At 39.7% G+C, this 13,971-nt stretch overlaps 1 protein-coding gene across 4 annotated transcripts in view; it reads left to right on the top strand.

The window, feature by feature from the left end:
• Nucleotides 1–9,522, top strand: part of ggnbp2 (gametogenetin binding protein 2) — a 56,131-nt gene extending 46,609 nt beyond the window's left edge. For all 4 annotated transcript variants that reach the window (XM_080210835.1, XM_080210834.1, XM_080210837.1 and 1 more), the window contains exons 11-13: nt 3,840–3,994; nt 4,654–4,896; nt 8,836–9,522. In XM_080210835.1, coding sequence (XP_080066961.1) covers nt 3,840–3,994; nt 4,654–4,896; nt 8,836–9,033 — 596 coding nt within the window. In that variant the 3' untranslated portion in view covers nt 9,034–9,522. The remainder of the gene's footprint in view (nt 1–3,839; nt 3,995–4,653; nt 4,897–8,835) is intronic.
• The last annotated feature ends 4,449 nt before the right edge of the window (nt 9,523–13,971 follow it).

Genomic DNA, 13,971 nt, shown 5'->3' with positions numbered 1-13,971 from the left:
ATCAAGTGCTCATCCGCGCACCTTTTCAACAGTTGAGATTTCCTGCCTTCACTACCCTCACTAGCGGTGCGTTCCTGATTCCCACCATCCTAAATGAAAAGAAAATTTCCTCAGATCCCTCTAAACTTCCTGCCCATAACCTTGAAATATGATCCCCCATTATTGACCCTTCAACTAAGGGGAACAGCTGCTTCCTATCTGTGCTGTCCATACCCCTCAATCTTGTACACCTTAATCAGGTCCCCTTCAGCTTGTCTGGTCTAAAAACAACTCTCCACTCTCTCACACACACGCTGTCTGTACCTTTAAGACTTGATTACCTGTAAAGACTCGCATTCCGACCATTATCTTGTAAATTGAGTTTGTCTTTATATGCCCTGTTTGTGTGCACAAGTCCTCACTCTCCTGAAGAAGGAGCTTGAGGCTTCAAAAGTTAGTGCTGCCAAATAAATGTGTTGAACTTTAACCTGGTGCTGCAAGACTTCTTACTGTGCTTATCCCAGTCCAACGCTGGCATCTCCACATCATACCTAAAGAAAACAATCCAAGCCTAACCAGCCTCTCAGATGTTCTATCCCAGGCAGCATCTTAGTGAATTACCTCTGCACCCTTCCCGTGCAGTCTCATCATTCCTATAATGAGGTGACAGTACTGCGCACACTCTTCCTGCTGTGGCCTAACCAAAGTTTTATACAGCTCCAACATAACCTAGCACTCTTACTCTATGCCACAGCATGACTGATGGCAACTGTCCAGTACACTGTCTTAATTACCCCATTTATCTGTCTTGTTTCCTTCAGGAATCTGTGGATAAGCACCTCAAGATCCCTCGGTTCCTCTGAGCTTCCTACATCCTACCATTCATTGAGTACTTCATTGTCTTGTTACTGTTGCCAAAGTGCATCACTTGGCACTTTTCAGGGCTAAATTCCAACTGCACTGTCCTGCTCATTTGATCAACCTGTCTAATCTTCCTGCAACCGAAAGACTTGCTTACTATTAATCATCATGCCAATCTTAGTGTCATCCACAAACTTATTCCCCCCACATTGTCAACTATCACTTAAATACATCACAAACAATAAAGGATCTAGCACTGATCCCTGTGGTATACCACTGGAAACTGGCTTCCAGTCACACAAGCAGCCTTCTACCACTGCCCCCCTGTCTCTTGCATGCAGCTCTTTAATATCTCTGTTGTAATTTCCAATGTTTTCAGGTCATGTTTTTATCTTAAAAAGCCTTTCAATCAAGAAAGAACTAGACGTAAACACACTTTTCCTTGTTGTTAATTTGTTTAATCTAAAATTTATCTATCCTGTTGGACTTGATCATTTTTAAAAATGTGTGGCAATTGTGGTTTTAAGATTAAATTAGAAGGTTAAACAAACCTTGAGAGCGTGATTGTAGATGATACGCAGTTATCAAAATCCATGGAGGTCCTGGGTCTCTTTCCATACTTTGGGAACCTACTGTCAACAAGGGCAGACATTGACATGGATCAGCAGTGTATCAGCTACACCTTTCGTCACCTGCTTAAAGTCCAGGACCTGTTTTAAGGCTCATGACTGGAGCAGTAGTGATACCTACTCTTCAAATGACTAAGATGTGGACTATGTGCACCAGGCACCTGAAAACCCTGGGAAAGTACCACCTATGCATCAGTAAGATCCTACAAATTGATTGTCAGGACAGGTGCACCAGTGTCAGTCAGGCCAGCATTTAAGCAATGAGCGTGCTCAATCAGCTTTGCTGGGTGGGCTGTGTTGTCTGCATGCCTGACACAGACTCCTGAAGCAAGTGCTGTACTTTGAACTTTGAAGTGACAAGTGAGTCCCAGGAACTGCTTCAAGGACAAAGTGCAACATCCTCACTGACACCTGGGAATCCTTGGCCTTTGGTCCACGACCACCTGAAGTGATGAAAAAGCATCTGGGAAGGAGCTGAACATCTCTTTTCAGACAAGAGCAAGCTGAAGCCAAGCATTAAGAGCAAAAGGAGCGTGTGGCAGCATGGGCACCTCCCCCACCCGCTTCTCCAACCATCACCTGGTCCACCTGTGATAGACTGTAGGTGCACATTGGATACCTCCGTCATTTGAGAACTATTGTGTGGAAGCAAGTCACCCCCATTCAGAGGGGCTACCCAAGGAGGGGAAAGGCTGTGCCTTTTGTTTAAGCAACCAATTATGGTTGCAATCATGGTTGTGTCTAATACAGCTGAGACAATTGGCTTGCGCTATTAGAAGTATTTCTAATAATGAGAATCAATAGCCATAAATTATCCTGATTGTAGTCTGGATTATTTAACTGACAATTATAGTAAAAGAAATGTCAATGTTCACAAGATTTTTTTTTAAAAAAAGTCTTATTACTTTGGAAACATGCAGTTTTCTATTAATTTAATATGATTAACCATTTTACATTTCCAACATGCATGCATAATTCATGCAAATTTATGCATTAAACATGAACATGCATATTTCTGTAGATACAAAGAAAAATCAAGCCATCGAAACTAATGACCATCCAGAGCTGGATTTATTTTGGCTTTGATTTTTCTTTACACAAACATGTATCTTGTATGCAAATTGTGCATTCTAACAGTTTGGCAATTTGCCATGCGTTTGGTTTAGAAATGATTTTTATTTGGCTGCTCCTAATACTTTAGGCATTTTAAGGTTCTTTTAGATACAAAAGGTTGCCAGTCCCCAAACTAGAAATGAAATGGGTAAGATTTCCATGTTCAAGTTTAAACGTGCACTTTTTTCAACTTTGTTATCCACTTTGGCAGAACTAATAGTAGGAGGGATTATTATTTAAAAGGCAAAGCTGCAGCATGCTTTGGTACAGAGGGACCTGGGGGTCCTTGTGCACGAGTCGCAAAAACCCAGTCTGCAGGTGCAGCAGGTGATCAAGAAGGCGAATGGAATGTTGGCCTTTATAGCGAGGGGGATAGAATATAAAAGTAGGGAGGTCTTGCTGCAACTGTACAGGGTACTGGTGAGGCCGCAGCTGGAGTACTGTGTGCAGTTTTGGTTGCCGCATTTATGGAGCGATATATTGGCCTTGGAGGGAGTGCAGAGGAGGTTCACAAGGATGATACCGGAGATGAGGGGTTTGGACTATGAAGAGAGACTAAATAGACTAGGTCTGTACTCGTTGGAGTTTAGAAGGATGAGGGGGGATCTTATAGAGACGTATAAGATAATGAAGGGGATGGATAGGGTAGAGGTAGAGAGATTCTTCCCACTTAGAAAGGATAGCAGTACTAGAGGGCACAGCCTCAAGGTAAGGGTGGGGGGACGGTTTTAGATCAGAGTTGAAGAGGAACTTCACTCAAAGGGCGGTGAATCTCTGGAATTCTCTGCCCGTTGAAGTGGTGGAGGCTACCTCGCTAAATATATTTAAGACGCGGGTAGATAGGTTTTTGGTAGGCAAGGGGATTAAGGGTTATGGGGAGAAAGCAGGAAAGTGGAACTGAGCCACTTCAGATCAGCCATGATCTTATTGAATGGTGGGGCAGGCTCGAAAGGCTAGATGGCCTACTCCTCCTATTTCTTATGTTCTTATGTTAGGCAGTATGTGTGCTAATTTGGCAAGCGCCTGTACTATACAGTTGCTATTGGGTTTCTAAAATTGCTGCAAAAACTAGATTGATCGGAAATCCGGCACCAGAAGTTCTAAATATGCGTAGTTGAAGCCATTTTATGTGGCATGAGGTATACCCTAAATTTTAAGGCTTAACAGCATCCAGACTAATTATTTTTGTTGAACTCAGTAGAAAACAACTACAATTTAGCATGTTAGCATGTTAACATGTTTTTGCACTCTTGTCAGGCGATGATACTTGTGTACATCACTGTGTAGAGGACAAAGAGGAAGATGGTGTGGACAGTTGTGTAGAATGTTGGGCCAATGCTGCTGAAGAGAACACAAAAGGCAAAAACAAGAAGAAAAAGAAGAAAGGCAAAGGCGTAAAATGTGACGATGATGTAAGTATTTTGGTTTTGAGCAGTTCCATAGATGTGCCTGGAAAATGTAACTAACAGCCTAAATATTTAACTTTGTCCTTTTTGTTATTGCCCATCAGAAGTGGGTCTTTCATTACCAGGTTTGTGGTTTCTAAACTGTTTCTGTAGTGTCTACTCCAGTCGCTTTGAGAGTGATGCGTCTTTTTAAAGCCTGGATTTTAACATTTGCAGCTATAATGAGCAGTTATTCCAGAATTATTTTCACCAGGTGTACATTTATTTACAAGGTTATATATTGAATTGTCAGCTGTGTTTTTAAAAAAAACTCGTCTTCATGAAAAAAGGTATTAAATATAATCAATTTGGATTCCCGCTTTGTGTTTTTCTAGTTGTTTATATTTCTTCACTGGCAAAATGTGGAGTATTTTTTTCAGAAGTAACTTAGTGGAACTAGTTACTGGAACTTGTCTATCTGTGGAGGAAAGTTGTGACTGCACAGCCTAAGCACATTGTGTTCCATGGTTTTGGTTATCCTTTCCACAGATTTCCAGAGATGACTGAACACATCTGGTTTAAATTTGTTTTTAGCTGCATATTTTCTATTTTGAATGAGACCAAAAATAAAAATGCTAAGAGATTTTTTGAAATTTCTAATTTTTTGCCTGCGCTTTCTCCTTTAGAGTGAAAATACTGGAGATTGTAACATGGACCTAAGCAGACAAGAAAACTTGGGTAACACTTTTCATAATGAGTTACATCATGACAAAACCAAAGATAGCTGTAACTCACTAGAGAAAAGTGGTCAACAGCCAGTTTGGGTAGCACAGATACTGTCAGAAAAACATTTTTCACAATCTTCACAAATTCCACCACCCTGTCTGCCTGATTGGGGAAGAGGCACAAAAACCTTAAAGGAACTACTTGTAAGTATGAAAGTTGTATTTCATCATGTTCAGACATTTAAATGTTCACTGATTTCCAGTTTTGATTTGATTTATTGTCACATGTATTAGCATACCGTGAAAAGTCAGTTGGTACATGTCCTCAGACTTCTGTATCTTTCCTCCTGATGGAAGGAGGTGGAAGACAGTATGTTTGGGATATGTGGGGTCCTTGATTATGCTGGTTGCTTTTCTGAGGCAGCAGGAAGTGTAGAGTTGTCAGTGGATGGGAGGCTGGTTTGTGTGATGGACTGGGCTTTATTCACAACCCTTTGTAGTTTCTTGTGGTCTTTGGAAAAAGCAAGAACCACACCAAGCTGTGATATGGCAAAGAATGCTTTCTGTAGAAGTTGGTGAAAGTCATAGTAGTCATCCCATACTTCCTTGGTCTTCTGAGAAAGTAGAGGTGCGGCATGGAGAGACCAGGAAAAGTTGTTAGGGTTCTTTGAAACCTAACAACAAGAAACTCTTGGTCATTTGTACTTCGCCCTGTTGATATAGACAGCGGCATGTCCTCCACTACGCTTGCTGAAGTTGAAGACTATCTCCTCCGCTATTGTCGTTGCACCAGTTCACCAAATCCTGTCTCTTTCCTGTACTCCGTTTCGTCATTAGTTGAGGTCCGTCCCACTACGGTGGTGATGTCAGCAAACTTAAAATCTAGTTGGAGGGAATTTGACCACAAAGTCTTAGGTTATAAGGAGTATTGTAAGGGGCTGAGGACAGTCTCAGTAGGTAGAAAGCCTAGGATCCAATCGCAGAAGAAACAGCCAAGTCCCAGGCCACAGAATTTGGAGATAAGTTTTGTAGGAATAATGGTGTTGAAGGCTGAGCTGTAGTCAACAAATAGGAATCTGACAGGGTGCCTTGTTATCTAGGTGTTCCAGGTGATTAGGGGAATGTCACATAACTTCATTGCAGTGTTAATACAAGCCTTGTTTGTGACTAATAAATAAACTACTTTTAATTTGTATTCAAAAGCATTAACAGAAGTAGAAAAATTGATTTAACTGGTTGTGGGGAATTCACAAACTTTATAAGTTAGTGAGAGAGAGAGCAACTTTTTGACTTCAACATGAGAATTAAAATTCTTCTCTTTAACAGTACAGAACAAGTTACATCAGAAACAATGCAACTTAGAATCATAAAATCCCCGCAGTGCAGAATGAGGCAATTCGGCCCATCAAGGTTGCCCCAACAATGCCACCTAGGCCCTATCCCTGTAAGTGCGCACATTTACCCTGCTAATCTTTGATGCCAAAAGGCAATTTAGCTTGGCAAATCAACCTAACACGCATCTTTTGGACTGTGGGAGGAAACCAGAACACCCAGAGGAAACCCCCACAGACTGGGGAGAATGTGCAAACTCCACACGGCTACCTGAGGCTGGAATTGAACCAAGGTCCCTGGCGCTGTGAGGCAGCAGTGCTAGCCACTGTGTTGCTGTGAAATTTGAGTCTGGTTTTAAAAATTTTTATGTAAGAATTATTTTCAGTAGTTAAATATTCCAAGTGTAGAATTGGGGAAAATGTATTTCTTTTTGCAAAAATACATTACTGATTTAAGACTTTCTTGTAATAGTTTTTCTGCTTTTTAATGAGTGGGTATAACCCAAAATATGTAATGAGAACACAGCTGTATTTGTTTCTACATACATTCATCCAACATGCAAGGCTCCGAAAGAATAATGCCAGTAAAGATTTCAAAGCACCTGTTCTGTATATAGACGAGGTCAGCCTTGTTTTATAAGTCTTGAACCAATGCCACAGGACAGTGCCAAAAGGCTGTGATAAATCTGATTTGAACTATGGGGGTGTGAGGAAAATTTATTGGTTTACTGAATAGCGGAAGCCAAGCGCTTTCTCAATTTTCAATTGAACTTGATATTGGAACAAACGTTCCTTTGAATTTATAGAGCTGAACTTGGGGAAATAATGAATGGTTTCCTGTGCAAAATTGCTAGAAGCAGTAGTTCTTTTTGTGAACAGGTATTTGAAAACTGGTCAGTCTCCCAGCTTTTTGTCCGTTACTCAGCACATTGCAACCATTGTTGCTTAAAACACATCTTAGCTGGCCACCATTCTTGGGTTTCTTGAAAGAAGCCTATTGTGAAATTATTACCACTTGCTGAATGGATAAAGTGATGAGATTTCAGTCATATTCTCGTCTTGAAGGATATTATTGGGCCACTTATTGGCCCAAGCCTGGATGTGAGTTGTGAATTGTGCTGATTGCTATTGAATGGGCAGATGTCATTGAAGCAGCTGTGGAGTTCCTACAGCTCATCTTTAGGGTGTGCTGATTGGCTTCTGACATGAATGGCAATTTGTTTGAATCTTACAATTCATTCCAGCTGCAGGAAGGTTTTCCCTTTGAAGCCCTTCATCCTCTGTTCAACTTTGCCCTCGAATATATTTGGCCAACTACTCTCATTTCTCCGTTTCTTCTTTCTGTGCCTGGTTTGGGGCAGTGCTAAAATATATTTTGGCAGAGTCCAAAAAAAAGGAGCAGATCATCACTTAGCAAGTACTGCTTTAAACTTTGAAACAGTCCATTTCATCTTGCTGATTGGAATAATGTTGCTTGGGTGATGGATACCTAGGCTAGGTTTTTCTGGCGTGCAGTTTTCTGCATGGTGAAGGCCATGGAAAGAGAAAAGGGAGTGACGGAATAGGGTAGGGGTAGTGCAATAGTTTGTTCTTTATGAAAGGGTCCTCGCCAAAGTCTCATTTAACATTCTCAAATGTCCACCTGATCATATGGTGCCACAACTGTCCACTAGATGGAGTTAATTCTAACATTTTGCAAAATGAAATGCACACATCTAACAATTGACAAAGCTTAGGTTCATTGGCACTTGTCAGGAGGTTTTCTCATTTGTTGTCCTGAGAAATGTTCACTTTGCACGTGATTTTTCAGTCCACAGTCTTGTGATTTGCATATTTTGTCTAAGGCAAAATGGCCACAAATTAATTTTATTTACTCGGCTGTGCGCTTCAGGTGTAACAATTTATTTTAATATTTCAAAGCCAGAAATCAAGAACTATATTGGCCCCACAAAAGCAATAATGGACTCATCACAGATCTGAAGATAATGCGTTCAAATTCCACTTTTGGAATTGAGCAGCCAACCTAGAATTATAAAGAGAGATTTAACTAGCCGATTAAATAGGAAGTTGTAAAGTGAAATCATATAGCAGTTTATTACCCATACGTTTTGCACACCAGTACAAAGTACCAGGTGGTACGATGGTTAGCACTGCTGCCTCACAGCACTATGAACCTGGGATTGATTCTGGCCTCAGTCTCTGTAGAGTATGCATGTTCTTCCCATGTATGTGTGGGTTCCCTCTGGGTGCTTCAATTTCCTCCCACAGTCCAGAGATGTGTGGATTAAGTTGACCATGCTAAATTTCTGGGGTTAGTAGGATAAATACATGCGGTTACAGGAATAGGGCCCAGGTGGGATTGTGGCTGGTGCAGGCTCAATGGGACAAATGGCTGCCTCCTGCCCTAAAGGGTTTCTATGATTCTAAGAGACCCATTGGGGTGAATTATGTAGATTTCTTGTTTCTTGCATTTTGTAGAATCTCCAGGTTGAAAATGCTACTTCTAAATCAGTAATATTCTGTTACTAATGGGACAGTTTTAGTAAATGCAAATTCAATATTTTTGACTTTACAATCACTCACTACTTCAATGGCCCCAGTAACTGTTCCAAACACAAACATGCTGTAAATTTTCAGCCATTCAGCCAACATCTGTGGAGGGAAAAACAGTTTACATTTCAGGTCAATGACTTGAGTGAGTTAAGCTCCCATTCTTTTACTAATGCAGCTGTTGGCTAGTTAACAAGATTTGTAGTAAACAAGTCATTGTGCTGTAAATCATTTGTGGTAATTTGCTGGTTTGATTTTTCAGGAAGAATCTGAATGTACTTCTGAAGACGAGAATTTCATTACCCAAGATGAAATACAGTCATTTAAGACAAATAATCAATCTTTCTACATCAACCGAGAACAATACCGGCAGCACCTAAAGGAGAAATTTAACAAATATTGTCGCTCCAATGACTACAGTGTCTGCAATGGTTGGCTGACGACAGCTGGTGTAAACTAGCAAAGAATGCTTTAAACAGAAGCTATCCTTTTCTACACAAACACTCTGACCACTGCGCCTTCTCTCTCAATCTTAAAAAATTTAGATTTTTGTTTCCTGTTGCATAATTTTACCTTGAACAATTGGTGGTGTGGTTTATTTTTATTTTTCTTTCTACACTCTCCCAGGCTGGTGGTGGGGAGCACATTTTTGCTCATCTGCTTTCTTGAAGCTTATGCAGTATTCAGCCAGATGTCTGCAAAAGCTTACTTTATACTTTTCAACAAAGCCTCTCCTCTCCCACTCACTAAATGTTTCTCTTTACTGTGAGAATTATACAAATGTCTAGTGACGAGAGATGTCCTACCAATAAATGTGTACAGAGAAAAATGAAACTTCTGATTTAAGGTTTTACAATAGACATCCATTTCAAATGATGTTTGGATGTAATGTACAAGCGCAATGTGCAAAATTTACAAATAAAGAATATTTATTGATATGCATATCAAATTGTGTAGCATTTTAATCATTGTCTATTCTGCAAATATCTCAAATGCTGATCTTCCCATTGATATTGATTTGAGAACAGATTGGCTAATGGGGTCTATTTGGAATATTAAGAAATTTAACATTTTTGGTTTAGTTTAATTCCACTTGATAGGTAAATTGAGTATAGTATTTCTCTACATTCTTTGTAGGATGATTTTGGAACTTTGAGAAACTGCTGCCATTCATTTACTTTTATTTTCTGTCAACCACACTGCGGAAGGCAACAGCAAACCACTGCAGTACTTTGCTGAGCGTGATCACGCACCAATGCAATGTAAGTTCATAGTTGACAACACCCTCTTTGGGCGTGGTAACTGAAGGAGAAGAGTAGATCAGTAGATGGTTAGTTTGCCTAACTTTTTATTCCCTTATTTCTCTCATTCTAAAATTTTTATTTATTGGAATAGTTGTATTTATTAGTATTGACCAAGATAAAAACTCGAGACTTGGTGTCCTGTTTGTTTTGTGTTCATACTTTCAGGTAAGGTCTCTGGTTAGTGATTGAGTGGCAAACACTGGCTTGGCTGACAAATCCTTTTCCCCCACTCTGGCTTAGTTGCTCTTGTATTCTGGATTACTTGACATCAGTTTCAGCTTGGTACAGTGGCAGAACTTGATCAGCTAGGATGCTGCCCTCTTCCAAATGTTGCACATATAATCTTGCATTTGAGTGTACAATGGAAGGAATGCTGGCCTTATTGGAAAGGGAAGTCTTTCAGATAAAAGTTCAATCCAAAGTTATGTATTCCTACTTGAGTGCATGTAAAATGAATAGTGAGCTATTCTGTTAGGTCAATAACCAGGGAATGTAGGTTTAAAGTATTTGGTGGAAGGATTAGAGGGAACTTGATTTCATTAGGGTGATAGTGGTATGGAACCCAGTATTCAGAAGGGTAATGGAAGCAAAAACCTCCACTTTTTTTTTACAAAAGAGCACTTGGGTACATATTTAATCTTACAGACAGAGCTCAAAGGTAGGATTAGACCAGGTAACACTTTCTGGTGGATGGATATAGATCAAAGACATCCTGTATTACAGATGTTTCTAAGTGTTGCTGTAAAAAGAGACATGCTGTCAAAGCTTTTGATCTTGTATTCATCAGGGCAAGTGCAAGAGTACCAAGTTTCAACAGTTGTCAAATAGATTTCTAGTTGAAGTGCTGCCACAAAATGCACAAGACGACAATTACCCCCAAGCAGTTGTTTAAATTTTAATCAGGCACGTCGCCACTGGTTGAGGCATTGTTTCCATGGAGCACTCCCCATAACAATGTCCCCCCAAGCCTCTGTTTATTTGAAAAAGTGACCATGCCTGGACATATTTTGTTTAGAGCACAGACTGTATGAATGTAACTTCTAGGGTGCATAAGTGAGTCCCATTGTGAGGCTGACTAATAATCCTGAATTGTTAGTGTAATTCTTAGCACACTTGGAATTGTTAAATAAATTCTGAAATCATACACAATGTTGGAACTTGTATTCTGAGCTTTGTAAGCACAAGCTGATTAAGTGTGTAGCAAACCAGGAAAGGGACGTCCTATTTGATCCACCTGTTGTTGGGACATCTTGACATTCCTAGCATCATGCCAGCACTGAAATACCTACTTTTTGTGTAGGTGATGTGGATTTGCTGTGCTAATTTGCCCTTTAGTGTCCAACTTTAGCCAGACTTTTAAATAGAACAAAGAAAATTACAGCACAGGAACAGGCCCTTCAGCCCTCCAAACCTGTACCGACCATGTTGCTGGACTGAATTAAAACTCCTTGCCCCTGTAGGGATCACATGTCTCTTCCCATTCTATTTATATATTTGTCAAGATGCCCTTTGAATGTTGGTAGATAACTTTTCAGAATTTAGACTACCTTTATCCTTATGAATTGGCATGAATAAATTGATTTTCTTTCTTACTCTTCGATGCTATAGTCTCCTTAAAATGCCTAACAATTCTAGAAAACCTTAAGTATAAATGTGTTAGCATTTTGCGTGGTTTCATTTTAACTTCAAGAAATGCAGAGCAGATCAATCAAATACCTATAAGAACACTAATGGTGATAGGTTCTGAAGAATCATAACCTTACTCTTGCAAAAAAAATTACTTGCTGTATGCTTTTACAAATTTCTAATATTTTAAGCTTCTGAATTATTTGCTGGTTTAATTTCATTATGACCTATGTAAAATCCACTTGCAGTCCAAGATAGATTTCTAATTTTAAAAAAACTTGTGCATTTTTTATCAGTGTTTTGTGTCGACACTGCTTCAATATTCAACTTTTTTTTCCAAGTTACAACTAGTTTCCAGTGCTAATGCTGTGCTGTGATCAACCAGTGAGAAACATATTGCATCAATTTCTCTAGTTCCTTTGACTTTGGTTTGAATTTGAACTCTGCTTCTTTTGTGAAGGTGGCAGCTCTGAACTAAGAGTCTTGAACAGCTGATCTATACTCGGATTTAACCAGTCAATGAAGACAGCCCTAAACTAAAGCAGAGGCCTAGTATTTTGAGCAATGCTCATGAGGCAGTCAACCTCAGCTCACCTCAGAATCACTTGAGTTTTCATGGCATGGGGGAAGATCATTTAACACCTCCAGAACTGGTGCTATCTTGTGTATGCACTTTAACTTGATCATTATTCTTGCTTTTCAAACAAGTATCATATTTCTTTGAAAAATAATTTACTAACCTGCTTCAACAAACTCAGTACAAGAATCTCCCTCCTTGTCTTTCAGTGAGAATTTGCAGTCTGCATTCATTTGTTTTCCATATGCCCACCAGTGTAAATTGTTCATTTGTCTCACAGCAAAGTTCCAGGCTATTTTCATCCCTTCATTGATTACTTCACTCCTACTCCTCATATTGCTGCTCCTAGCTCTGCAGAGAATATTGGTCTCCATACCTAGCCCACTTCCCATTTTTCATCTCCATGTTTCATTTTAAGCCCTGGCTCAGCCTCCACGTCTTTGCCCAAGCTCTCCTGAATCCTCCACTGATTGCCAATCCTCATCCTATATCTGTCTCAATCTGGCTACATGAGCCTCATTCTGATGCCCTGTTTCACTGACTACCATTTCCTGGATTCCCCTATGTACAGTCTACTTCCCTATTCCATAACCTCATTCCCAAACTTCCATATTCCCTAGGTGAACCTTTTACTCAGCCACATGCCAACTCCTAATTGTTCTTGGCAAGCCATCAGCTTGTGGCTCTCCAAGAGCAGTTGATAACATAGTGGAATATTTTTAACTGATACTTACTAATTTGCTTGACCAAATTAACCAACATGCACTACATCTTGGTCTTTCAAGGATTATAAGTAGAACAAGAAACAAAACCTACAATGATTCCAGCCAGTAACTTCCAATCAATCAAAATAATCTAATATTCACATGCACATTGGGTGAGTTATAATAACAATATGCTGGAAAATCTCAGCAGATCTGACATCTGTGGAGAGAATAGGGCCAATGTTTTGAGTCAGGTGACCTGACTAGAAACAACAGTTCAATTCTCCGTGGACGCTACCAGACGTGAGATTTTCCAGCGTGTTCTGTTTTTGTTTCAGATTGCAGCATCTACAGTATTTTGCTTTCATCTTGGGTGAGTTATTGTTGAGTTGTTGCTGGCATCAGTGAAACCATTACATCAGGTTGCTGCATGGAGGAACTTAATACCTAAATAATCTCTTGAACTTTTAATAACAGTACCTGCAAGATCCATGTCCAATTTTAGAAGACTACCAGACAACTAAAAAAACATGCATTTTTTCGTAAGTAGTAGTTTAATAAAACAATTTTGAAAAGTATCATGTCTTTTAAGCTGTCTTACAAAATTTTAATGAGGCTATTTGATTTTATTGCTGTGCTAAACTTTAATCTTTAAAGTTCATTGTTTTAGTTTTTTTATTTCCTTCAAAAGCAATGAGCTCATTTAATGGAATCAGTTTTCCTATCCTAAAACTTTAGACACCATAGGTAAGTAATTCCACCTACACCTCTAGTTTCTCAGGAGGCTAAGGAAATTTGATATGTCTGCTACCACTCTCACCAATTTTTACAGACGCATCATAGAAAGCATTCTTTCTGGTTGTATCACAGCTTGGCGTGGCTCCTGCTCTGTCCAAGAATGCAAGAAACTTCAAAGGTTCATGAATAAAGCCTAGTCCATCATGTAAAGCAGCCTCCTATCCATTAACTCTGTCTACACATCCTGCCTTCTCTGTAAAGCAGCTAGCATAATCAAGGACTCCACACACGGCCATGCTCTCTTCCACTGTTTAATGTCAGGGAAAAATACAAAAATCTGAGGTCACGTACCAAGTGACTCAAGAACAGCTTCTTCCCTGCTGCCATCAGATTTGAGTGAACCTACCTCATTAAGTTGATCTTTCTCAACATCCTAGCTATGCCTAACA

The sequence above is a fragment of the Carcharhinus amblyrhynchos genome, chromosome 23 (genome assembly GCF_965287045.1).
Source record: "Carcharhinus amblyrhynchos chromosome 23, sCarAmb.v2.hapA, whole genome shotgun sequence".
NCBI lineage: Eukaryota > Metazoa > Chordata > Chondrichthyes > Carcharhiniformes > Carcharhinidae > Carcharhinus > Carcharhinus amblyrhynchos.
The sequence above is the reverse complement of the archived record's forward strand: the minus strand, read 5'-3'. Positions and strand labels throughout refer to the sequence as shown.